Here is a 27,216-nt window from a genome sequence, read left to right as displayed (position 1 = left end):
GATGGACCACATGACATGTCTGCCCAGTGGGATCGCAATAATACTTCCAGCTTTTGCAGAGGTAAGTGTAGCTATAAAACACTGCACAAAACCTACTGGTTTGGTTTCTACTACTGCTTTTTACTTCAGTAAACTTGCAAACTTAAGGGTGTAGAAACACGAGTAACTATAATATTTTGTTGTCCTTCATACAGCTGTGCTCAGTTGTTGACAACATGGCTTGGGAGAAAGCAGATGGCTTTGCAGTCCAGAAGTCTGGAATTCATTAGTGGAAATTTTCAGACTTTTTTTTAATTCCTTGGCTTAGCTACAAGAACTCAAAGCAAACAGAGCTGAAAATTCATAGCAAGCAGCATGAAAGAGTTTCTTTGCCCTCTTTCACAAAAAATAAAAAAAATAAAAAAAATGACTGGACAGAAAAATCAAACACTTAAGAGTTTCTTTTACCTCGTTTGCTTTATCTCTGAGGAAAAAAAATACTGAAAAGATGATCTTTTAAGAGCTTCTCTGGAATCCAGGTTTATTTGTAGCACACCAACAAGGTACTTGATAGTAAAGACTGGTTTTGTGTTAACCTTTTGAAGGGAAGGGGAGGAGACAGAAGAAATGACGTTAATTTACTCCTTGAGGAGTTTGGACTGTGTAGCATTCCTTACAAGGATCTCTTTCTCCTACCAAAAAGCACACAGGAATCCTGTACAGAAATAAAAACTGCACAGGGAATGTTAACTGGTGAGACCCTGACTTGAGACAGGAGCAAAGCTCGCTAGATGTACTGCTCCAGTTCCCCTATCTGGGGAGGCAACAGCATCATCCCAACTCCTGGTAACCCGTTTCTAGACCTCTGCTGATGTTTTCCTTGAGATCTGTGCCCTGAGCCTGCCCCAGGAGCCACCTTTCCTCTCATCGTGTTATTTCCCAGCACTCTTCAACAACAAATATTCCTGTTCCCGAGGGTCCTCTCCTATCCTGTTACACTCCCCCGATCCTGAGCTGCTGGAGAAGCTGGGCTTTGGTCTGGGGCCAGCAGCTTTGACAAGCAAAATAGTAACAAGCAACGAGTTGGAGAGCCTTCTCTTTGATAAGTAAAGAGAAGGTAGAGAGGAAAAACTGTGCACACGAAACCTCTCCTACTAAAATCTTTCAGCATGCGCTGTGGTTCTGCTGCAGGGGGTGTTTCAATGTGAGCTTCCAGAAGCTGCGTGGCTTGTGAATGGTGCGGTGCTTTCAGAGGCACCTACAGTCTGGGCAAGCCTTTAAGCCTTATGTAAATAGTGGCTAGCAGAGCGACATTGCCTGGGACTTTAAAAGGGTTGGGTAAACTTCTTTGGAATTGGGGGAGTGTTGCTTGAGGGGAAAAAAAATGTTTCCTGCTTCTCAGTCATCCTGGATTTCCAGGATGTTAGGTTTTATCCTCCTATGCAGACGTGGGGGAAGCAGTTCCTATGTCATAGCACCCTTGAAGCAGAAGTCCCATCATAAGGAAGCTATGCACTCATCTGGACAAGGCAATGACTTGCCAGCTGGACTGGAGCTAAGGAGTAATGCCTCAGTGTTAGCCATTGCTAGTCGGTAACATACAGAAGGTGCTGTGGTTTGTTACCACTTCACATCTATGCTCCTTGCTCCAAGACAGCCAGTAAACAATGTGACTTAGGGGAAAAAAAAAAAAAAAAGAAAATGGATTATTTTTCAGTAAACCAGACTGTGTAGTTATGGCAGATGATAATCCTCCACTTCTTGGAAAAGGCAAAGATTCTTAGCTGGGATTTCCTTAGGATGACTCATTTAAAAAAATAAAATAAAAAATCAAGTGATGCTTCATGGATATCACAGCAAAATGAAGCAGCAAATTTCTGGTCCTTAGCACCAGGGGTTTCAGGCTTGCTTCCATGTGAACTGACAGTTTTCCTAAAGAGCATTACCTTTGGTTCCCAGCACTGAAATTCTCATTCCAACTCCAGTTGCAGGTGACAGGCTGAAACAGTCTTTTCTGCCTTATTTTAGTGCTTTTTTGTTGTCAATTAATTCAGAAGACAGATGATATAAAATAGAATTATTCCTTAACGGAAAATTCTTCGTGAGTGGATGATGTTTTTAGTAGAACCAAGTTAGAACTGCATTCATTTAGGTTGTTTAGAAGTAATTCACCTAGCATGAAAAATGGAGATTTATAAATACACGTTATGGTTAAGTGTTGGCCACTTCAAATCTTTAATTCGACACCTATCTGTGGTTGACTAAATTTGGTTTAATAAACTATCTTATAACAACATGACTGAAGCCAAGCTCTCAACCCAAGCTGAATGTAGTGCATTCAGTTGCTCCTTTAGGCTATGGCAATGCTGTGTGGAACTGTACAAGCACCGGTTTAAACACATCTGTGGCTTGAAGACTTTAACACCGTTTCCCTCGAAAGCATGGGCAGGACTTCCATAGCCTGTAAAGCCAAGGAGACTTGTGACCGTCCTGCCTGCTGCAGGACCCGGTGGTAACAGCCTTGGTGTAGAGGTGGTGTCCTGCAGGGACATCTGCAGGGGGTGGAGGAGAGCCCGGTGCATGCAGCTGTACAAACAGCTCTTTTGGTTTTGAGTTGGTCAGCCACTTTGGGTCAATTGAATTGAAAAGTGAATTTCCTGACAAAATGTACAGCTTAAAAAAAAAAAGGTTTTGGGTTTGACCTGAAGTTAAATGTTATAACTGGGGATAATATTTTTAGACTAAAAATATTTCCTTTTAAGAAGCAAGTAAAATATGGATAACATAAATATCCATTCCTCTTTGATTTTCTGGCAACTGCCTGCTCCCATTCCTCTACGCTCCCCCACAAATTCTTCTTCAAATTTTGGCCAGGATGTAGTGCCTTAGTATTTTTTTCCTCTTTGAATTGTAGAAGCAGGAGGAAGTGTTTTTATAATGTTTGTGCTTGGTTTCAACACGTAAGTCAAAGAAGCACAGTTAAGTGGCAATACTTCTTTTACAATCAAAAAAATATTCTGGGGGAAAAAAGTCTCCTGGGAGAGAAAAAGCATCACCTTATCTCCTCCTTAACTAAATACAGTGATGGGGTGAATTGAGGGCAATAGTTTGCTCCAAAACTGAATTTTCTGCTTTCGGAAAACCTACAGCTTACCTCATCTAGTATGTTCACACCAAAATATTCATAGCCTGACTGCAATGCCACAGGCAGCTTTGATTGCCAGAGGCAACTTCGCAGTTCTACTTCACAAACACCCCCCAGGGATGCCATCCTTTTGTGCATCTTGTGGTATACCCTAAACACAAGACTCTAAATCAGTTTAGGAGTTGGAGCTATTAGGAGTAGCAGAAGTCTGAGCAAACCCAAAAGGAAACTTTTAATTTTTCTGTAACACGAAGATCCTTTGCTTAGAGGAGAGATTTTTATTTATTTTTTTTTCATTAAGGGAGTTACAGGGAATGAGGAGAAAATAGTGTTTTGTTTTGTTTTTTTCCTGGCAGTAAATCAGTGTAACTCATAACTTCATCGTAACAGTTGGTTAGCTGTGTAATTTGCTGTAGAAGTTGGCAAGGGACAGATTTATGGATAAGCATGAGCCTAGCCAAGGGGTGGTAGCTTGGTGTGGGACGTGCTCCAGATGAAGCTACAGGGGAGCTGCTGTGTCACTGCAAAACTTTGCCTCTGTTTTGTGCTAATTTAAGGTTAACATCCTGCGTGCTTGTTGTAGAGCAATCTGTTTCTATTAATTTATCAACCTGTAATTTCTCTTCAGCAGTCTCTCTCAGTGTCCTGTACCAATGCTATGTGTGCGGTGAACAACTTGATGTTCTGCATTACTTCTGGTGCTTCCTGATCCCTGGTACAGAGGAACTGCACAAGGCTTGAGCTGTTTGTGTACGTGAATGGCAATAGAAAAGTTTCTCTCAGTCTGTGTGCAATGAAAACCAATACAAATGTGCTGAAACCTAATTTTGACAACTGGTAGATCAGGGCAGATCTGAAAGCTCTACATCTCTAAAAACAGAGGCATAGAGGGGGCACTGACAGGCAGTCTAAGGAAATGAGACTTCTTGGTAGGGAGATGGTCAGGACGTGGGAGGATCAATGAAAACTGCAGTTTCTCGGAGTTTAAGTTTGAGAGGTTTGGTGCCTGGGTGGAGGCAACAAGCTTTATGCACCCAGGCTCTTGGTTTCAGAAGAAATTTCCTTATTTAACCCTTCACTTCTCAAGATCACTTTCTTATACTGAAATCCAACGGGTACATATGGATTTCCAGCCTCTGTCTCATCTCTGACTGTAATCTGTATCAGATGTTTCAGGAAGGTTCAAAACATCCTCGCAACTTGGTATTTGGAGCTTTGCAAAAGCAATTCATGCCCCCAGCACCTTGCTCCCCTCCAGCTCCTTCCAGTTGCTCCCGTAGCAGTTTCCTGCCAGGCAGCAGTGGAAGAAGCAATGTTGGGGGGGTAAGAGGGTGGAGAAAACTGGACTTCTAGTTAGCCTCCCCTTGCCTTGCTTTGAGGAGAGTGTTGGTATGTGTTCTGGAGAACAGCAGGTTTTGATTTGCAAAATCAGAAGCTTCTTGCCAGAGAACTGTCTAAAGGGCAAACCAGAGGGCAGCCAGCAGCAAAACTATTTTCTAGCTTCAAAGGTGTTCCTTTCAAAGGCCAGTTTAAATCCTTGAAGTATTAAAGCTGAAAAAACAAATCGGGAGAAGAATGGAATGAAATTATTGTTACCAAAGTAGCAAGCCAGGTTCATGTGTTTAGAAGCAAAAATTAACCAGAGCGGCGCAGAAGTTGCACTTCACCCTGCTCTGTGGTGTCGAGTGAGCCTGTGCTAGCTGGGAAGTGCTGTGTTGTTGCAGCGTGGCTGCTGCAAGGAGGGCTCTGCAGGAGTTAGGTGAGGAGCCTGAGGCTTTCCTCCAGTGGAGAAGCAGGAGGTGATGCTGTGACTGGTCTGATGGTGTGACTTAGCTGTACCAGCCCTGCTTAGTGACTGTGGTACCTTTCCGTTTCCTTGTTCAAACACTTTAAGCGAAGCCCCGAGCCATAAATTGGTGTATACTGGATAGAGTTAAGGATTACTTCTAATGCCTTTTTTAATCTTTGGGATTTAAGCTTGCTGATTTCTAACATTGGCACGGTTCCGCCAGCTATTGAGAAAAGCTAGCTCTGCTCCCTCCAATCCCACATAATCTGTGGGAATCCTGTATTTATGAAAAATACTGAGTGGATAGTCCTGATATCCTTATAACCCCCAACCCCAAATTTCTGGGTATCTGTAGTGCTCTGCCAGCATTTCTTACTCTTGACCTAAAGACCACACAATGGGCTGAGAAAATTAATCCTGTACCAAAAGCTAGCTTGCTTGAAAAATCTATAGATTTTTCCAAACACTTATCTCCCTGTCCTCTTAAATTATTTGCAGCTCCTGTTATGAGTAGTTTACATCAAAGCTCAGGAAAATGCTTAATGCTTTTAAAAACATAATGCTTTAAATGAATTATTATTAAATATGCCCTTATATTTTTAAAGCATTGAAAATGTAGTTAATTAGCCTGGTTGGCTTTACATTGCATATGCTCATCATGGCAATTCTGGTGAAAAGCTGTCACTGAGTTGAATCCTGGTTACTTAATTCTCAGTCATAGGTAGGATGTTGATTTGCATTTACACATAACTCTTCCTAACACACAATTTCTACTGTTTCAAAGCCAGCTGTTTGTCAGCGATGGATGCTGATCATTTCTGTCCTGTTCTCAAAGAGCTCCAAAGCTGTTAATCACTATTATGGACTCCTAAACTGAAAATACCAAGTCCCTATTCCTACACAAGTCCCAGGTGAATTGCTAGTTGACACCTCTGCTGAGAGAACGTCAATATAACAAACATCTTTTCCTTTCCTTTGAACTTCTCAGCAGAAGAAAGGTGTTGCTGTTCTCACTTCAAAGGCACTTGCTGATTATCTTCAAAACTTGCTGTGGAGCTGAGGTGGAGGCAGAGGGCGGCCATCCCTTCGTACTCAGCTGTGTCCTGCCCTGAAGCACACGGGCTGTACGTGGCATAGTGCCCAGCTTTCTACAAGTGCCAGCAAAGTCAGCCTCTTTCCCTTTTTTTCCCTTCTATTCGTGGATCTCAGCTTAAAAGTAATGACTCTAGGTTAAATAGCAGTCACTCTTTTATCAGAGGGAAATCCAGATTGAGCTGGCAGCCCAAATATTCCTGAGGGCTGTGGTAGGAAACAGCTCCATTGCACATTACTAAAACTGAAGTGGCGGCAATGGGAGTGCTCAACTTTCAATGTTTTAAATATTTTTATTAAAAATGCAGAAGGTGCAAGAGTGTAGTTGAGGAAGATGATGACCTGCAGTGTACAATGGCTGCTTTTGTTCTTATTTTTTACATTTTGAAGCAAGATTTAAAGGGACCCTCATCAGTGTTCCTCTTCTCCAGTTTCTTTTTCTTTTTTTTCCACTGAATTATCATCATTGATATAAGAACTTTTGCTGTGTATTTCAGTATGAATCCAGCTACAGATTGTTAGTTCTCAGAAATCGGTCACCATTTAGCCAGCAGTCTAAAAAGGGTAGTTAAAGAGTTTTATAACCCAGCTACAGCCACAGAGGTTGTAAAGGACTTCCATTTGCTCACCCACTGTCCTCTGCATCATATCCAGATCACTCACTTCAGTGATGCTTCATAGGGCAGTGTCAAGTCTAGTTCTGTCACCAGTGAAAGGGCCATAAACCAGCTTTGCAGCCTGTTCTATTGCATAACCGCTTCTCCTAAAATTTTCCAAATATTTGTCACATTTACTCCCGTGTATTCTCTAATACACTTCCAAGAAAATCATGGAAAAGCATTAGATGAGTCTGGGAAGTGTTGACTGATAAGTTATCAAAGTGATGCATTAATCGCTAATTAGTGCAATTTATATGCTCGGTTGAATCTCTTTTTTGTTTGGCTTTGTTCATGGGAATATCACACAGAGATGAAATGTTTTGCATGAGTGAAATTTTGGGCTCTGGTTTGTAATCTTTGGCAATTACTAATCGTGGTGATTTAAAAAAAAAAAAAAAAGGCGCTTCTTTCCCACTGTCTGTGCTGCTGGCTAGTTATCTCCAGTACCAGCAGGAGAGAGGTCTGCCCCTTCCTAGCTTGCTGACACACCAGGCTGTAAACACCAACAAACTGAGACGAAGGGTAGTTTAAAATAATACACTAGAGGCTGAGGAGCAGATGGGCTGGCGATAATGGGCTGGTGTTATGAAGGAGGTAGGTAACATTGTGAAGACTGGGAGGGGGCCCAGCTGAAAGTAGTGAAATCTTCAACTATTGCACATCTGTATTTGGGTGTTTCCTTGCCTTTGTGCTGGTTATCTTAGATAAGATCATTAGTTTGGTATGATTGTTTAAAAAAAAATAATCATCAAAAGCTAACAAGTTACTAAAATTCATGTTGTATAGAGAGTAAAAAATATATTATATTTATTGTATATAATTTAATACAAATAAGATAATTTAACACGAATAAATGAGATTATGAACTTCCCACTCAATTTGGGCTGGGTTTGGGAGAAAATGCAAGAGGAGGAGGAAGTGAATCCAAACAGACAAGATAAACTGGAATGGAGTGTCAAAATGACTTGCCTTATGTCACGCAGCAAGTTGGTGACAGAGCTGGGACTACCAGAGTGACAAATCATGGGCCCGTTTGGTTTTATTCTGGGGGAGTGATGAGAAGAAAACAAAACTGGTTTGTACTGAGTATGGTGTGCATAGCCGTCCTGTACAGGCAGTAAAAATGCATGTATTCTTTCTCATAAATGAATTTAAATCAATTTCCAACAATAGACTGTTTTTCTTTTATTTTTATGACTTCAAGATGTTTTAAATCTCGCCTTAAAAATGAGTGATTTCCTTTGTAAGCTCCTGTGCTACTTTAAGAAAAGTACCTGCTTTTTTGTGAGTTGAAATGTTGAGGTTCAATCTTTTATCCTTCATTCAACCTTAGCATCAACAACAAAAGTAACAGTTTGAAGGAATCACTCGTTTAAGTAAAAATGAACTACTACAGAGGTTACAAGATAAGATGAGCTCTTACTTTCTATTTTAAATAGGATGCCTTGCACTTGAGTTTCAGTAACTATGTAAGGCGTAGCTAGGGTTATCTCTGTGAAGTATTTCTGTGTTACTTTCCCTTTTCCTTTTGTTATTACGATCAGACTGAAACATCACAAAGCTGTGTAGTTTAAAAAGTCATGTTTGTTTCGACAGCTGCTTGAGCTACTTTTGCGAGCAAAAGTGCTGCGGTTTCCCCAGCAACACGCTTTGAGGCACTCGCTCTGTCAGTCATCGCTCCCATTCCTTTGCTCGGAAGAGGCTTCCTGAGATAAGAGGTCACAAGTTTCTCCAGAAGAAGGCGAAGCTCGAGCCTGCTGCGTGGGTCACGTCTGCACTGAGGTGCCTGCGAGCAGTGCTGGCCGGCCTGGCCCTGTGGGGCCTTTCACACCCTCCCCACATCCATCCCAAAGGAGCGCACAGCCCAGGACAGAAGCGGATGGAGGCTGTTGTAGCCAGTCTGTAGGGTTTTTCTCACAAAGTAAAGGGAGGAAAGTGACTGCAAAAGGACTGCGCGGAGTGGCTGGGAGTTTGGTCAACTGCTGCTGGGAATCCTCAGTGGCTGACGGAGGCTGATAGCCCTGGCCTTTGGTCCTTGCCCGGCTGGGCACTAACCTAGGTGCTTTCACGCCTGCATATGCTGGTCAGTGGGTGTGTTTTTAACCGAAAACACTCGATTATGGGGGACACCCCCCACTGCCAAGCCGCGAGAGGAGCTCCCCGGCCCCTTGCGCTGACAGGAGGGACCGCAGCGCTGCTGCCCGGCCTCCTCCGTGCGCCCACCCCGGGGTTCCCCCAGCCCTCACCGGCCCGGCCGAGCCCCCCAGGCCCCCGGCAGGAGGGAACCGGGCGGGGCCGTGCTGGGGGCAGGACGCGAACGGCCGCGGCCGGTCTCTGCCCTCGCCGTGCACCCACCCGCTGGGGGGCCCCGGGCGGAGCGGCCCCAGCGCCCGCTCCCCGCCCATTGAGCAGGGAGGCAGGGGCCGGCCCGGCAGGGCTATAAGAAGCGGGGCGGCGGCAGTCCCCCAGCGAGGCCGCCTTTGCTGGTAGCGGGACGGGTCGTGAGCAGCCACCATGTGCGGTGAGTGACGGGGCCGGCCCTGGGCAGCCCCCGTCCTTCGTGCGGGACGGATCCGGCGGCTTCTCCCCAGCCGTGGCGGTGGTGGTGGGGGTCGCTCGGGCAAAGCGCGTTGTCCCCGGGGGCAGGTCGCGATTTCTGTCGGGATAAGAGCTGCTTTGTGCCGTGCCGGAGCCGCGGGGCGTGAGGCAGCGGAGGCTTTGTTCGGGAGCTGGCCCCTCTGCGTCCATTTTGTGTGTGTGTGTGGGGAAGGGGCTGAGCGGTAACGGCAGGTAAAGGTGGCGCTTCCTCGCTCCTCTGAGGGCAGGCAGCCTGCTCGCTGCCCAGCCTGTGTCCTGTGATCTCTGGGTCAGCAAAGGCTCCTTGCCTATTCCCGGGGGGGCCCGGCCACGTTGTTGCCTTCGCCCCCGGTGCCTCCCCTCGGTTCATCGCCGCCGGGGCTGGTGCGGAGCCCTGGGCGCGGTGCCTCTGCCCTGGCCAGCCCCGGGGCTGCGGCTCCGCCGTGACTGACGGCGGTGGCAGGGAGAGTTTGTGGTTTTCAAACAAAGGCTGTGAAGGAGCTTAGTTCCTCGCGGATGAGTTAATTCGCCTTCCCTTATCTCGTAAAGATGAGATAGCGGAGATAACGGCCGCATCACGTGTGCGGTTGTTGGAGAGATGCTTTGGGCGAGGTGAAAAAGTAGGGATTCAAAGGCTGCTAATGCAATATATTCCGTGAAATTGTAGTAAAACTTTACCTGTTCCTTCACTGAAACTTCTTCTGAAGATATTTTGGCTGAAAGAAGAAAAATCTCCCCATGTACTTTTTAGCAGTCACAGACAAAACCTTCTTTGTGAGATCCCGACTGAAAAAAGAGTTGAGTTACTGCTCCCAAAAATGCACGTCCCGAGCTAGTTATCTCTTCCCTGCCTCCACATCCTCTTTGATTGTAACCTCAGAAAGTGCAGGCTGTCTAGCAAGCCTCTTTCACTTGAATGGGAACAGGAGATGGTTCTGTTGGAGCGCCTACGTGACTCCTGTCGCTACCACCAAAAAAAACCCAGTGCCTTCCACACAAAACCCCCTCAGGTGAGAGGCTTGGCCCAGTGCCTAGGCAAAACAAAGGTACCGGTTGCAAGTGCTAATCAGTGAGATATGTAATGACAATATCAAAAGTTTGGCACATGTGAGCTGTATATTGATTGGGAAACCAGGGTGTCAACGCTGGTGAATGAGTTTGGTGAAACAGGCAGCTTGGGGTGGAGTTACTGACTCAGTGTGAAATGGCAGAGGGCAGTAATTCATAAAGCACAGTGAGAGGAGTGTTGGTTTGTGCCTGTCAGTGGCTGGAGATCCGCCACCTTCAGCAACAGAAAAAAGGTAAATGTTACGAGAAAGTTAGGACTAAAATGTTACTGAGGGGGGAAAAAAGTATTTGGGAATCGCTGGTCTGTTTCCCAAACTCTGTGAAATCTGAGCCAGTTTGATGTGGTGTTTCTTAACAAGAAAGTGATCCCATATCTCCCTTGCTATGCTGAATATACAATCATAAAATAGTTTGCATTTTAAGGGTCGTTTAAAGATCATCTAGTTCCAGCGACCCCTGCCATGATGTAGGAAGTACAGGAGTTTCTGACGTTGCAATTAGCAATTTTAAACTTTTAAAAGTGTCTTTCCAGGTTTCAAAGAAATGTGTCCCGTGTTTTCACTGACTTCAGGTAGCACATGAAGATCTACAACTGCTTTTCACTGTTTTGAAAATACATAGGTCATTAGGTACTGACATACGCATGCTCTTTAGGCAACAAAGCTGAGTCGTTATCACACTGGCGTATACAAAGACAGTACAGCAAAACTATGCAGAGTTTAAACAAATGGGTGAAGTATTCTTATTTTTATTCTTAAAACTGGATTATCTATTTTAAAAGAAACGTTTTATCAGCATGTGAGGTTGTGTCTGGGAGTTTCTCAGAAGTAAGTTTCTGGCATCAACAATGTACTTACTCTGACAGAAGCACCCTTTTATTTAAAAAAATAAATTAATTTTACTCAAACTTCAAGTATAGGCTGCCCCCTTCTTGATTTTGGTGAAATCTTGCAATTGCATGTATTCTAGTAGAATTTTCTCACAAAAATACTCAGTGAACTTTTTCCCCTCCCTCTTTGTGACACTCAGCTTGCAATACTGAAAGGGGAAACTTTGAAGTCTTGATATGCATGTCAGGGGAGAGCCTTGCTGGCAGTGTCTGTGCTGCATTAAAGCTGTCTGTACCAGTGTTTTAACAACCCTGCTTTAAGTGTCTGATTCTAAAGGTGAGCCAAATGAGTATTTGAGCCTTTACTGGGGAGGGGAGAAGCAAGCTCTGGAAATGGCATCTAAGAGCCTGGGGAGGCAGTTATAAGGGAACTTACATACATCACAAACCTCTGTTATCATGAATATGATTCAGCTAAGATTCAGTTGCACTGATTAGCTTCCAGAAGGAAGGAAGCTACAGGACACTTTTATCAAATGTTGTTTCTCTGTGAGTTGAGCAATGTGCTTTAAATCTAGGCAAAATGATGACTGAGTAGGGAAAAAAATACGCAAGCAGGAAAATCATGAAACACAGCGGTACTGGAGAAAAGGTGCTGAGAGCAAGATTTATTTCCTTTAACTGGAAGAGTTTGTAATGCATTTCTTAAGAAGTCAGGCTCCAGCTATTGCTTTCATTGTAACAGCCGCTGGTGACTTCTGAGTCTCCTAATTCACGTGTGTGGAAGCACAGATACAGTTCCCTAGAAACAAGGATCCTTTTAACAATTCCAGCACACTGGTAGTATTGTGAGGACAGTCCCGAAGGAAGGTTTTTCCTGGAGCTCGGTGTAGTCAGAGATGCCACATGGAACACATGAGCCTGATGCATCTTAAATACATTGTGAAATCTGGCCTAGAAAGTATAGCTGGGTCTGAAATGAGGTGTGTAGCAATGTTTTGGAATGATGTTGAGAAATTTGTATTGAAGAATGCTGCTCTTGAGGTTCGTGGTTAGTGCCAGAGAACGGTAAATGTCTGTCTGGAAAAATGATCAACAAGCTCTCAGTCTAAGGTGGCTTTATATAACTGGAGGCATTATTTTTCAAAGCGTCGATGAAGAACAGTATTTAGCTGTTCGAATTCCCAAGTACCTCTTTAAATGCAACTATTGTCTTAATATCTCCATTAATGTTGGACACTCCAGAAATAATTAGGCGAAGCTCCTCGTAAATCTCACTTCCTTAGCAGAAAAGCATTTACCAGCCTCTAATCCTTCCAAGATAAATCCAGAGACCAGTGGAATAGTCTCTTAGGCTCACTGTCAGATCAGCAGCATTAATGGCTTAAAACCGGGGAGTACCAAATTCAAGGCAATATTTATAAGCACGATTTACTGGTGTATCGTTGTAACAGCTTCTTCACTACAACCATTTACAGTTCCAAAGCTCTAATTGAGGGGGAAAAGGGTGTTGAATTTCAAACAAAGGCTTTTTCTATTTAAAACGCTTGTCTGAACTGCTTATCTGTTGAGCTCTTCAAGTCTGCCTTTTGCAAACTTAGTTTCCAGTCCTTGCTTACTGCTTGGAGAAATCCTTGAAACAGTGCAGTTAGACTTGTCTGGTTAACCGGGATACAGATTTAGAGGGGTTAATAACAGGGCATAATTCGTCCTTATAGATGCACAAGTCCCAAGGAAGCGTAGTAGGCAGAAGAAAGAAATGATTGTGTTTTTCCTTGAAGGTGACCATTTTTTATTAAACCTTTTCTAAAGATACAACATCATCCCCCAAACTCCATTTCAGAAAAATGCTTGTGTACTCTTGCCTTCAAAAAAAAAAAAAAAAAGTGTGTGAAGGGAGGGGAAACAGGCCAAAAACTCAAAAAGCCACTTCTTGGTTGATGACTAGCTTATTGAAGAGAAGAGAGATCAGACTTGCAGACTCTTTCAGGCTTTCTGTTTGCCAAGTAGGCGAGGAGCAAGTTCGTGCCTTTCCTGTGATGCCTCTGTAAAAGCTGACCTGAGAAATGTGGGGCAAGCAAAGGGATCTTATGTCTCTGCCTTGGGTTTGGCAGGCAGCATTGTGTTGAGGCAGCGCAAAGGGTGAATGCTTGTTTTTTTGGGTGAGCCTGTTCTGTGTCTTCTGTTTCTTTCCTTTGTTGTCCTATCCTTTTGACTTCTGCCCTTTCTTTATATTGGCTTCTGTATTCTGTTCCTGCTGAAGTGGCTGTTGTATGCCAGATTAGGCTGGAGCCTTTCAAAAATAGATGTTGTGCCTAGTACCTACCCATGGGTATTTGGGGCCGTGACTTTGATTACAAAAGTCTCCTTGTGTTAGAACTGGTGAATATATTCCTTCTTTAAATGTCTAGTTTTAGATTGGGATATGAAATAGATCATAATGTTTCCATTTTCAGCTGTGGTTTTCATTAAAAGTAGATTTTTTTAAAGCTCTCTCAACTGTTTAACTCTTGGTGGGTAATATGAGACGAGTGAAACCAGCCAGGAAAGCTTGTGTTTGCTTGATCAACATGATGGTCCTGATTCATTTATTGTATTTGAGCTCTTTCAACTTAAAAACCCATTAGCGAGATTTGTACTAAATGGGAGGTGGCATCCTTCTCAGACCTCTCTGTGATGCTAATAAGTAAAGAGTTTTAAACTGAGTTTGAAGGGATACAAACTAACAACAAAAAATGTCACTTCTTTTTTTCCCCCTTCCGTTTTTCTCTTTAAACAGGAATTTTTGCTTATCTGAACTACAGAGTACCTCGGACTCGAAAGGAAATATTTGAAACCCTGATAAAAGGATTACAGAGACTGGAATACAGAGGATACGACTCTGCAGGTATCTAAATTAACAAATTAATTTTAGCAACCAATAGCTACTTATGTTACTTTTGTGACTTTCAGCTTCTTCATCTTGAAGTTTTATTTTTAATCCTTCATTTTGAATAATCAGTACAAATTACCTTGATTCTTGGATCTTCTTTCAGCTTTCTTCAGGACTTGAAATTGGGTGTGCAGCTCTGTAATCAGGTGGTGATTGAAGTTTAGTATGTACAAGCAAAGTAAACAGGGTGTAAGGAAGAAGTCTTCCATTGCAGGGTCATGTAGTTTGTGCCTCAATTTTTGTGTGTATATGTAAGTCCTAGTGAAAAGATGAGGATGCTTGAACTTATATTTTGAGCTTGCTGATTTCACCAGACAAAATACATCAGTGTGTCCTCAAGCAAAATTTGAGATAACTGTCTTGTATTTTTTCATTTATGCAGTGGATAATCACTTATCTCGTTTGATTTGAATAGTGATTTGAAATTGAATAATGTCATTTGAACATACACAGGTCTAGTGACAGATTTCAAGTACATCTCTTTGAAGGATAATTTTCAAATAACAGTTGTATATGCTTGTCTGTATTTTCTCAGCCATTTTTAGCTGACGTATTTCATGCTTTAATTAACACTTGTGTTTGGGTCCTGTGTTGCAGGAGTGGCAATTGATGGAAATAACAATGAAGACAAAGAAAGGTTCATCAAACTGGTCAAGAAAAGAGGAAAAGTAAAGGCCCTAGAAGAAGAGTTGTACAGTAAGTGTCTTAAAAAACACCCCTTTACTTTGGCTACCCAGTCAGCTGATATCTGCATCTCAGCAGAAAGACCATGAAATTTACAGTTATGGTTTTATTGCGGAAATAACTGCAGTTAAACAATTTATGCTCCCCAGTTCTGCACTTAAAAAGCCAGCTTGGTCTTCAGGTACGGTGCTGTGAAATTATTGGTCTACTTCCCCCCTCATTTGTTTGTTTGTTTGTATTCAAGACCTGGGCTCCATTGGTGATTTACTCAGATGATTTCTGTGTTTGGTAGCTGAAATGTCAGAACATGGACTCTGACAGAATTTATGAGCACTTAAGCAGCTGGCTGTCATCACAATCTGCTTTATGCAGTGCTTCCATCTGTGAAGAACTGAAGTTGTGTTTTAATAAGTTTATATTATAATTTGTAGTAATGTGGTCTGTTGGCCTAGTTGTTGGTATTGGCTGAGAATGCTTGAGTCTTGGCAAACAAAGTTTTAATCACAGTCACTTGAACTGTCTGAAGTGTAATGTCAAGTAAGCAAATGGTTTTAAAGGAAGCCAGAAGATAACTTTTAGATTTTTGCTGCAAGAATTCTCTTAGAGTTTTAATAATTTTGTGCATGTGTGTGCGTGTGAGAGGGAGATTCACTCAACTTTAAATATATATATATATATTTTTTTTAATTTCTTGTCCATAGAACAAGATGGCTTAGATTCAAAAGCAGATTTTGAAACACATTTTGGAATTGCTCATACTCGCTGGGCGACCCATGGAGTACCAAGTGCAATAAACAGTCACCCTCAGAGATCAGATAAAGGAAATGGTATGTATTTTCCACAGCGCTTTGGAATGGTATGAATTTGAAACAGTTGAATTCCCATAGTACAACATATACCCAAATGCAAGTAAGAAGAGAGGTTATCTATATTGTATACTAGGGCTAAGCTGGTACCATTCTGCTTAGGTTAGAGACAAAATAAAACAGCCTCTTCTGAGGCTAGCATAGCACTGTAAAAGACTCATGAGGTCTGTTCTCTGAAAATGGATACAAATTAGTCAAAGGACTACATTTTTTTTTACAAAAAAAAATGAGATTCCGTGAATCTAAATGCGTCAATATTGTCTGGGCTGGGAAGAGGAGATTTCATTTTGTATCTCTCTTGAGTGCTGTCTTGGTGCAGTTCTACTAGGTGTATTCTACCTTTGTATGCCTTCAAAACTCCCAATCTTCTGCTTTCTGTTGTGAATGTTATGATAAACTGTAGGTCTGAAAGCTGTATCAGGGGTTCTTAGTGTACTTATAAGCCATTTTCTCTAATTCTGTGTTCTGGTTAGATATCTTAATTTTAATATGTTACTTATGTATGTCTATTTTTTCCTTTTAGAATTTGTTGTTATCCATAATGGGATCATCACAAATTACAAGGACCTGAGAAAGTTTTTGGTGAGTCTGTGGCAACTTAATTTTTAAACTAGAAACTAAATACTCCACTGTGTGATGTTAGGTCTTTCAGGACTGTTAGAACCTGAATTCAAATTTCTTATGTTTGCTGTAAAATAGTGTAAAGGAATCTGCTTAAGAAAGATACTCAGGAGTTGGCAAAGAGTAATATGTTCTTGTAATCCTAAATGCAAAGTACTTTGAGTAGAGTAGCACTGTGCTCAAATTGGTTTAAAGTGCATGTGGAGTGGGCTTCCTCCTGTCCATCATTGCTTGAAGATGCTAAGCAAGTCTTACTAAAGTGTTTCTGAAACACTTGTCCTATGACAGGAGAAGACTTTATACTTTTTAGTGATATGTATATTAAATATGTGTGTATATATATATATATATATATATATGTACCTGTCCAATGTAGCGCTCCAAGCAGTCTGTTTTACTGTGCGGTTTCTGGTGGGAGACAGATGAAGTGTTTCTTGCCTGAGGATGAAGACACCTCTTACTTTCCTATTTAATATTCTTAGGAGAGCAAAGGCTACGAATTTGAATCTGAAACAGATACAGAAACGATCCCCAAATTGATCAAATACATGTATGACAACAGAGAGAGTGAAGACACCAGTTTTTCAGCCTTGGTAGAAAGAGTTATTCAACAGTTGGTAAGTGGGAAGTTACTTTTTTTTTTTTTTTTTTTTTTTTTTTTTTTTTTTTTTTTTTCCTGAGTACTGAAGTATAAGCTAACTATGTGGTTCCTTAAGATTCTGCATTTTTGCCTTTGGATTCTCTGCAGGGTTCCTTAGAAAGTGCTGCAGATAACAGTTTTTGGCTTCTAAACAGTGCTCAATAGACCAAGAAATGAGATTAAAATTTTGGAAAATTCAAAAGCTTTTCAATACAAAATTTTAAATTGCATTAGAAGTTGGTGGGTAGTTTTGGTGTGTGTGTGTTTTGTTTTGTTTTTTCTTAAGAACGAAGTTATCAGAGTTTTTGAATGAAGCAGCTTAGTTTAAAAGATAAATATATTGTAGAAGCCTCTGGGGCTTGGTATCTCTCATAAAGGGCAGTGTGCCCTCAAAGGCTATTCTGATCATGTTAAAACAGTGCTGTGATTCAAGTTTGTCTCATAATATGCTTTGACTCCCATGTTTGGAAATAGATCTAACAAGCTGTACTGATTCGTGGCTTAGCTGGTTCCCAAACTGTGAAGTGGGAATCTACTGTTACTTAGTATGTGAACACTTAGATCTTTGACAGATGCATTGCAAACTTGGAGAAAGCTTGCTTTGTTTCCTTCCCCAGTATCCAGGCAGATGTTTTTCCTCCCCTTCCTGCAGTTTCTTACACTCTTTTCACCTCCCCTTTCTCCTCTCTAAGGCAGCTCTGTAGTATTCTCCCTCGAGCAGAGCTGGAATACACATGAAGTAAAGGAAAGCCTTTGTGGGTCAGGAGGGAATAGTGGTGCACCAGCCTAGTTGAGGGGAAGGGTGGCTTCATCTGGCCACAGAACAAGTGCAGAGTAGTCTCAGACCAGAGTCTCTGTAAGGGGAGTGAATATTACCATCTCTTTTCTGTTTGCAAGGTGGGAGGGCTTTTGTTTCTGCTTCTGGAATACTTGTGAGTTTTGTGTGAATACAAGTTTTTTATTGTATGTTCCTGCTCTTGTTTGTGCACTGTGGATTTGGGGTTTTTGAATTGTGTGCGGTGTTTTGTTTGGGTAAACGCACTAAGAAGATTTTGCTGCTTAAACTAGAAGTAGTAATTTCAAAATCTTAGCTTAAGATGCACAAGGAGGCAAACCTATGTGCATATTCCTACTAAAAGTAAATTTATAACACAATTTTCATTATTATACATCTATACAATTTTCATTTGAGTATACATCTGAGATTTTCTTAACCCCTACTTGGGAAAGTATTGTTCTTATTTATAAAAAGAGGGTAAGTGTCTTGCCTAAGTGCTTGCTCCCTGATCTTTCAGCTGTTGCACTGTGTATGTATGTTAGCTTGTTCTGCTTCACAACCAATTCCTTTTAAAGGTGCAATCTGCCTTTCAGGAAGAGATTCCTGATAGTAGTGCAGAGCTTTCCTTTGGAGCCTTCTCAGGAAGAGGGGGCCCCAGTTATATGAGGCACAACTAATTGAGATAAGTTGTTTAGGACTTATTTTTTTCTCTTCTGTCTCCATGGTGTCTAGGAAGGTGCTTTTGCATTGGTTTTCAAGAGTATCCATTACCCAGGTGAAGCTGTTGCTACCAGGTTAGTAAAAGTCCATTTTAAATATATTATATGCCATTTTGGGTATATATAAAAGAAAAGCTCATGTCTCTTTAAATGTCAGTAAACATCTTTAACATCAGTATCTTATTTAAAAAAATATAGAAGTTTGTGATTAACTAAATCTCAGAAGGTAGATAGCTATGTCAGTAGAATCCTTCTGAAGCACAGTAAAGTTCTGCTGAGCCTCTCTGCAACTGGCTGTTAAACATAATTTGAGCTGTACTGACTGTACACAGAATTTGCAGAGGTCTTTGTTGATTCTGTCATCTTTAACTTGCTGTTGTTTACTAAATTAGATACAGACTTTGAGGATGTAAACACAACAGTGAAAAGTAACCAGATGATGTATTCTCTATTCACACAAATACGCTTTTAGTCATCCAAATGACATTCTTGGAAGAATTTACCACTGACAAATTCATTCCTGTAGTCTGTCCTTTTATGTTATAGTGTGTCAGTGGAGATGCTCACTATATCTTCTGTTTCTAAAGTTGTATTGAGAGTCTGGTAACATTTCTACTTTATCAAAAAGGGGAGGGAAAGGGTTTGGTACAGTTTTTCACAGAATTGCAGAATCATTTAGGCTGGAAAATACCTTTAAGACCATCAAGTCCAACCACCCACCTTTCACTATGAATAAATACTGAGGGTATGTTCAGGTTGGCTGAAATCCCATCATACTGATAAGTTATACAAATAACATTCTATAGTTTTTATAGCGTTTATGAGCTTTGTCAGTTCTAGTTCTATTTATATTTGGAAAAAACTCACAGGAAATGTAAAGACACTAAAGTAGCAAGTGAAGTAATAGTGGGAATAAAGCCTGTTTTATACTGTAGCCTAAAAGCCCATTGCTTCTGTGGTCTAAAATGGGACTCTATTAACGTTGCAAAAAAGCCAGCTGTACCATCATTCTAACTGGAGAACATCTGAACTAAACTATTCAATGTGTGGTTCAGGTTTGGGTGTTTAGGAGTGAAGGGATTAAGAAGAGCTAAACTTGTAATCTGAGGTGTTGAGGGAATGTATTACTCTTTTATTCCCATGAGATTTATTTATTTTTAATAAGCTCTTTATGTGGCACATGACCCATATAATTAAAAAGTTGCCTTTATTCCACTGTTTTAGAGATCTGTGAGGTTGACAGTTCTGAGTTTAAAACATTAAAGGGTGGAACAGCATTTTAATAGTAAAGAGTGATAGGGCTAATTGCCTCAATTTAGAGTCAGAGTGAGTTTTTTTTTTTTTTTTTAATGGTATTCAAAATGGTGCCTGTGCTAAGCTGTTTCCTTATTACTGGAAGAAAACCAACTAGTTCATAGATGTTTTCCTCTACCTGGTGGTAGGTCATTGGGAAAGATTCACATAAGCATATTGCACTTATCCATATAATAAAATTTGGAGAGTCTTATAGAAACAAGTCAAGTTTATATAATTCCTGTCATATAATGTTTTTAGGATCAGAGTTGAGAAGGATCATTCCATTTAGGAAGCTGAATGGGATGTTGTCTTTCAACTTCACAGATGCTCTTTGACTTCTCTGTATAAACTTCAGTGTTTTCTCTTTGTAGGAGAGGGAGTCCTTTGCTCATTGGGGTTAGAAGCAAGTACAAGCTCTCCACTGAACAGATTCCTGTTCTATATAGAACATGTAAGTTGATAAAACCAATTACATGATTTTTAAAAGCTAAAGTTATTGTTACTTTTTGATTAGAAACAAGATTAATTTAATCTCTGTACTATAAAACTACCAGCTGCTGCCCCAAATAGCTTCTTAGCTGAGGGTATTCTACTTTTACACTACTGAATGTGTAGTTCATGTAAAAGTGCCCCGTTCCCTTCTCTCCCCAAAGATCCTTTAAGCATTTGTGTAACTTTGCAACAGTGATACCTTTAACCTGTATAGTCTGTAATGACTAATTTGAACAGGTCTGGTTTTCCATTTAAAGTGTCTCGCTTCTTTAATTTAACAGGCAACATTGAGAATGTGAAGAACATGTGCAATTCACGAATGAAAAGACTGGACAGCTCTACCTGCCTTCATGCTGTTGGGGATAAGGCAGTAGAATTTTTCTTTGCTTCAGATGCAAGGTACTAAAGTACTTGGCCTTCTCTCAAAGCATTGTTTTTGCTTAGAAGTGAGGTGGTTCTGGAAATCTTACGCTGTCATGCTGCTGCACAGTTGTGTTCTGATGGGATAGCTTCTTATCCAGGTTACTTCATAAAGCCCACAGTTTAAAAATGTGGAATCCTGACATCAGTATTTGAATTGTTTACAGTATCTGGTATGATATCTGCTAATTACTAACCTCTTTGCCTTCTATGAAAAACATACAGTGCAGGAAGGGAAGGTGGGTACAAATAGCCGCTATCAGCCAACCATTTGGGCAGACTATAGGTTAATCTGGGTTTTGGCATTTTAATCCATCTATCTAGGATATCAGAGGAAGAAATAGTGGTATGGTTCCAAACGTAGCAGGAGTGTGGGCATTGGATACACACTTGTAGCAGGAGCATGTTCGTGACCTCAGGGATCTTCTAGAGATCATGACAAATAAGATCAGATCAGCACCAATTGGCTGATGTGAGATGCTTTGGCTCCCGAGACTCCTGCTCCAGGTTCCTGTGAGAGTGCAGGAGGAGCAGCAGATGGAGCCATTTCCTTTAAGATGGCTCTATTTGTAGTTCTGTCCAAAAGGAAGAGAGAAGTGAGTCTGGAAGTATGATAGGACATAATTTAATTTCAGTGAGGAATGCTGCTATCAGCTCTAACTAAAATGTCAGGATTGTCTTGCTTCTGTGTTTTCTATAGTGCTATCATTGAACATACCAACAGAGTAATTTTCTTAGAAGATGATGACATTGCAGCAGTAACTGATGGGAAGCTTTCAATTCACCGTCTCGAGCGTTCAGCTAGTGATGATCCTTCCAGGGCCATCCAAACCTTGCAGATGGAATTGCAGCAAATCATGAAGGGTGGGTTGAAACAACAGTAAAAGAGTAAAGTTCTCTTTGTAATAGACGTCAAACAGCAAACCATGTGCATAAGCATGACCGTGCAATGTTGTTCTGTATAGGTAACTTCAGTGCATTCATGCAGAAGGAAATCTTTGAACAACCGGAATCAGTTGTCAACACTATGAGAGGCAGGGTGAATTTTGAGAGCAGCACAGGTAAGTCAGAACAGGCATTCAAGTTGCACTAAGCCTACAAATTTTAAACGTACTAATTAGAAAATGAAATAACATAACGGATTTTTGTTTTTGTTTTATTACAGTTCTTCTGGGGGGCCTGAAGGACCACTTGAAAGAAATCAGAAGATGCCGAAGACTGATCATTATTGGCTGTGGGACCAGTTACCATGCTGCAGTAGCTGTATGTTCAGCTTTAGCAGAAATGCATATAGAATTTTAGTTTTGGGGCTTTTAGACATCTCTTCATCTGCTTTTCTGTTTGTGGTACAAACTTTGCCTTTCATTGAGGGGTTGTACTCATTTGTGTAGTTTTCCTTGTGCCACGTTCTTTATTAAAGCTCCTATGCTGTTACCTACCATGCTAGAAATTAACTTTTTTAGTCTCAGTGTTTAAATCACTGGTGGGCTCTAATTATCTATCTTTTTAAACTAAGACTTGATTTAGATTATTTGTCAATCTAAGTAAGATGTTAAGACTTTTATGGGTGGCAGTATTAACAAATTTTGTGTGCTGCTTGAATACAGACTCGACAAGTACTGGAAGAATTAACTGAACTACCAGTGATGGTGGAACTTGCTAGTGACTTCCTGGATAGAAACACACCTGTGTTCAGAGATGACGTGTGCTTTTTTATAAGTCAGTCAGGTGAGCTGCTTATGCTGTTTATCTTCCACTGAGTGCTAAAGAGAAATGGAAAAAAATATTTATTGAATGAAGTTTCTTTCAGTCTTGATTCAAATACATAGACAATGAGCAAGTGCTGAAACACTTTGTTTTCAGCTGTATTTTGCATTGCGTGTGTGTAGATGCAATTATTTAGAACACAGAATAACTTCTGTAGTATTTTATGCTTCTCTGGAATCGTTGCTACTCTGTCAATCTTAAGATGTAAATGTTTGTAAATGCTTTCCAGGTGAAACTGCAGATACGCTTATGGCCTTGAGGTATTGTAAAGAACGTCGTGCTCTAACAGTTGGCATCACAAACACAGTTGGAAGCTCGATATCCAGGGAGACTGACTGTGGTGTACATATCAATGCAGGACCTGAAATAGGTGTGGCAAGCACAAAGGTAATTGTTGTTCAGTGTTTGACTTCCATACTTCACCATTGTGTAATCCAATATAAATTTTAATTGTAGCACTTCAAATTGAGATTGTGCTAACACTCTGCAGACTTAGCTGCTAAATGTTTTATTTTGTCTGCAGGCTTATACCAGCCAATTTGTGTCTCTTGTAATGTTTGGCCTAATGATGTCTGAAGACAGAATTTCCTTGCAGAAAAGGAGACAAGAAATCATTAGTGGACTAAAATCGTTGCCAGGTATATTGATATTTTGGGTATGAGGAGGGATAGGGGATTTTGTTTAATGGGCAGTAAAATATTACTCAAATTCTTTAAAAATGTTTTTCTTGTTTAAGTCTCACTCTTTGCTTCTTCCTGAAAGGTAGATGATATATGAAAAACGGACTATTAGGTTCTACACCTATTGCCAGTTTTACAAATACTCTTTGAAGTAACCTGGCAGAAAGATCAGAATTTCAATAGGGTAGTTTTGTCTAAGAAATATTCCTTGATCTCTTAAGTTGATAATTTAAAATTAGTAAAGCCTTTCACTTTTAAAATGGCATAGATAAAGACAAAACTAATTCAAGTTGACTTTAAAATGTATGTTCAGAACTTCCTTTAGAATGGGGTGCACAGACACTAAATGTTAAATTTGTTGCTGTAAATAGGGCCAGACAAAGTTTATTTAAACTGCAAAGTTGCACAGATATGTAGTTAACAGTTGAATTATGTTAAGCATATTTGTTACAATAGATCATTAGAGTATCATATTGCAAGCAAACCAAGCAGTAATATTTTTTCCAATTGATGGAGTTTTTTATATGTCTTTTTTGTGTGATCCAATAGAGATGATTAAGGAAGTCTTGTCCTTGGATGAGAAGATTCATGATTTGGCTCTTGAACTGTACAAACAAAGATCACTGCTGGTGATGGGTCGTGGATATAATTATGCCACTTGTCTGGAAGGAGCTCTGGTAGGAACCTCTCAAAATCACTGCATTCTACTTAAAATGAGTTTTTTTGGCTTCTGCAGAATAGTTTATTTCTCAGGTTTCTTTAAAACTTAATTCTACTGCAGTAAAACTGCTTTCTGTACTGTTGAATGTTTAGTCCTTTTGGACTGAACGCATACATAAGGTGAACCTGGGTTCATTATCAATTTCTTGGTTCTTTCACATAATAATTTCAATGCTTAATTAGTATAATTATATACAGAAAAATTAATAGCATTTAAAATGCTGACCTGTTTGAAAATATTCTCACAAGACACAATGTGCTGATGATGTTCAGGTAAGATGCTCATGCAGGAAACTGCTAAATTATATTTCAAGTGTCATGATAGAATGGATGTATATTTGTCTATCAGAAGTTTGAAATGTTTAAGCTAGATGGCATTAGGCAAAATTGTGTTCTTAAAAGTTCTTGTTCATTACTCCATTTCTTTAACTGAAAATGCATGTGCATCAGGAAATTCAATTTCCACTAGCATCCTGCTAGAAATCTCAGCATATAAGCTTGTCTGTTCTAGCATTTGGCTGGTTTTTTGAAAACGGTAACTTGATAGTGTATGTCTGTATTTAATTGGCAGATGTACAGCTTTGATATTTTGCTTCTTGCAGCTTTTATTTGTCATCTTGTAACTTTTTGGCTTTTTTTTTTTATTATTTAAGAAAATAAAAGAAATTACATATATGCACTCTGAAGGTATCCTGGCTGGTGAGCTGAAACATGGACCACTAGCCCTAATAGATAAACAAATGCCGGTTATCATGGTGATAATGAAGGATCCTTGCTTCACCAAATGCCAGAATGCTCTGCAACAGGTCACTGCCCGACAGGTAAGTTGTTTAACTCATGTAATGTCATAGAGTAAGAAACTGTGCACACTGTATTTCTGCTGACTGCGCTTCAGAAGCAAGATGTATTGATTTTTCTTTTTTCTAATTAAAAGTTGTAAATAAGGTCTTACACACTCACTGAAGTTTGTCATTGAAGGTTAACACTAGCAGTGACAACTGATTGCATGCAGATGTATTTCAGTTTTGAAGCTAAGGGTATAATGTTAAGAGGTGAAAAGATTCAATTCTCACACAACAGTGGGTGATGAAAGCCATTATGCAAGACTGGCATTACCTTTATTAGCAACTTTAGCATTTTCAAACATACTGCAGGCATGTTGTGAACTAATATTGCAAAGGAGGTCTAAGTCAGCTCTTCACTTAACACTGTAAAACTATTTTCAGGGTCGTCCAATCATTCTGTGTTCTAAAGAAGACACAGAAAGCTCAAAATTTGCCTACAAGACCATTGAGCTGCCTCATACAGTTGACTGCCTTCAAGGAGTCTTGAGTGTTATTCCTCTCCAGTTGCTTTCATTCCACCTGGCTGTTCTCAGAGGATATGATGTAAGTGCTTTCTACGTTTATCCCTCCAGTCAGAGCAGTTATGAATTTCCTCCTACCAATCTAAAGTGAGATACATGTTTATATGGCATTTCTAACAAAGAGCTATGGTAGTTACAGGCTCCAGTAGTGACTATGACAGGAGAGGTGTGGTAGTAATAGATGTGTGGCTGAAGAGTGCCAGTTCTTCAGCCTCCTTTTATTTTTTTTAATGGTATCCTTCTAAAACATGTAAAGATCGTTTGCTTAGCTTGATTAGTTAAGAATGCAGATAATACTTTTTCAGAATACTAAATTTATAACATGGTATTGCACCTTAATTTAAGACAGTTCACTGCTTTGTACAGCAGTTTGTTGACTCTGGCTAGGTGTGTCAGTTTGATAATGATGACCCCTGTGCCATAAAACAGTATGTTTGTTAGGAGGGTTTTGGAAACAAGAATGAGTTCAACAGGGAGTTGTGGTCTACAGATCTATGATCTCTTGTGTGTGTTAATGGTTCTAGAATAAAGCAAATCTCCTTAGGAAAACTTTAAAGCAAATCAAACAAAAACACCAGCATACTGAATGAACTGTCAAGTTCAGAATGCCACTTTTTGGTTCTGTCATATACTGAAAGTCTGTCTTTTCATTCTAGGTGGATTTTCCAAGAAACTTGGCCAAATCTGTTACTGTAGAATAACGGCAAAGAACACCTGATCTTTTTTTTTTTTTTTTTGTCACCAGACCTCTGAGTTATACTTGTAGAAATGCGTTGTTCTGAATTGATAGGTACACTTTTTTTTTTTTGAAAGAGAATGACAGTGCTAAGTGGCAAGTGTCAGAAGGATTTATCTTGCAGCTTTAAAAGCTTTCAATGTGCCTTGTTACCCAAGTGCTTTTGCTCACAGCAAATATTCCTTTAAGTCCTGAAATTGCCAAAGGAGAAGATAAAAATAATTGTTTACACATGGTATACTGAATGAACTTTTCTACTGTGCAATATATATATACAGCTCTCTTCAGAGTAACTGTGAACATTTTTTTAGCCTACACTACTTAACTAGTTTTAAAGATAAAGTATTTATAAGTACAATTGTATAGCTTTTTTAAGTTATTTTTTTTAGTATGTTGCTTATCTGTAGCATTGGTAATGCTCAGAATGTAAATACTGAGCATCTTGACACACTTACTTGTGTACAGTTTTTAGTGTGTTTTTCCTACTTCAGCCTCAAACTGGAAATTTGTTGTCCCTCTTCCCACCCAGCTTCTGCTTCTCTGCCCTTGTGACTGTTTTGTATTTAACCAGTCTTTTGTAAAGCTGTTCTGTGGCTGTAAATTCCCAGCTATGTTTTAAATTCCTGTTTCTTTCAACTAATTATTTGAAAAGCCAGAACAACATCTTGTTTTGTATGCTGCCCCAGCTCTTACTTGCCTAACATGTACAGTGCAACAAAATAAGGGAACTAGATGTCTTTCATCAAATGATACTTCTGTTTGAAGTATGTACAATGAAATTAAAATGCAATTAAAGAAAAGATTATATAAATTCTTCTTGTTTCTGATTTTTTTGTTGGTGGTGGTGGCTTGTTTTGTTTTTTCTTTATCCCTTAATGACTCCTTATCTCAGGTCTGAGTAAAAATACAACACTGCAGTACTCTGGTATCAGCAGGAGAGATTTTCCTCCAGTCCTGGTATCAGAGTTCTTTCATCCTTTGTGTGTGACACAGGTCTCATGTTAGCCACAGGTACTTATGCAAAAGGTGGATACACTTTTCTTTCTCGAGCAGCTGTAGTTCAAAAGACTCTACCAGGTTTAGGTAGCTTGCCCCACTGTTACAAACCACTTGAGTACAGGAGCACTGCACTTGGTGACTTCTCGCCAGTGTTTTGAGTCCCGTAGCAGTACAGCAGCACAGTCTCTGTAGCTCCTACTGAAGTTCACACCAGCTACTGATTGCACACAGTGAGTTGGATTCACTTCCTTACATGAGCATAGAATCACAGAATGGAGTAAGCCTTTGTATTTTACCTTCTTTTGAGGTAGATGAACGCGGGAAGATATCTGTAATTGGAAAGGGAAGCTGTGTCTGTATTT

General features: G+C 40.3%; 1 protein-coding gene across 3 annotated transcripts; it reads left to right on the top strand.

Moving 5' to 3' along the window:
• Positions 1-26,664, top strand: GFPT2 (glutamine-fructose-6-phosphate transaminase 2). Of its 3 annotated transcripts, none has more exons than XM_068697680.1 (19): positions 1-61; positions 13,918-14,025; positions 14,668-14,766; positions 15,456-15,581; positions 16,144-16,202; positions 16,724-16,858; positions 18,392-18,453; positions 20,046-20,125; positions 20,448-20,565; positions 21,287-21,450; positions 21,552-21,647; positions 21,752-21,849; positions 22,194-22,314; positions 22,583-22,740; positions 22,877-22,991; positions 23,583-23,710; positions 24,407-24,574; positions 24,980-25,141; positions 25,776-26,664. In XM_068697680.1, the coding sequence occupies exons 1-19, from the start codon at positions 16-18 to the stop codon at positions 25,818-25,820; spliced, it is 2,088 nt and encodes a 695-aa protein (XP_068553781.1). In that variant the 5' UTR covers positions 1-15; the 3' UTR covers positions 25,821-26,664. The 3 variants fall into 3 exon arrangements, with proteins under 3 accessions (XP_068553781.1, XP_068553783.1, XP_068553782.1); XM_068697682.1 differs by lacking the exon at positions 1-61 and adding an exon at positions 9,015-9,185; XM_068697681.1 differs by lacking the exon at positions 1-61 and adding an exon at positions 13,270-13,300.
• The last annotated feature ends 552 nt before the right edge of the window (positions 26,665-27,216 follow it).

This window comes from Anas acuta, chromosome 14 (assembly GCF_963932015.1).
Source record: "Anas acuta chromosome 14, bAnaAcu1.1, whole genome shotgun sequence".
Lineage (NCBI taxonomy): Eukaryota > Metazoa > Chordata > Aves > Anseriformes > Anatidae > Anas > Anas acuta.
Note: the sequence above shows the minus strand (reverse complement) of the source record. Positions and strands in the feature narration are given on the sequence as shown.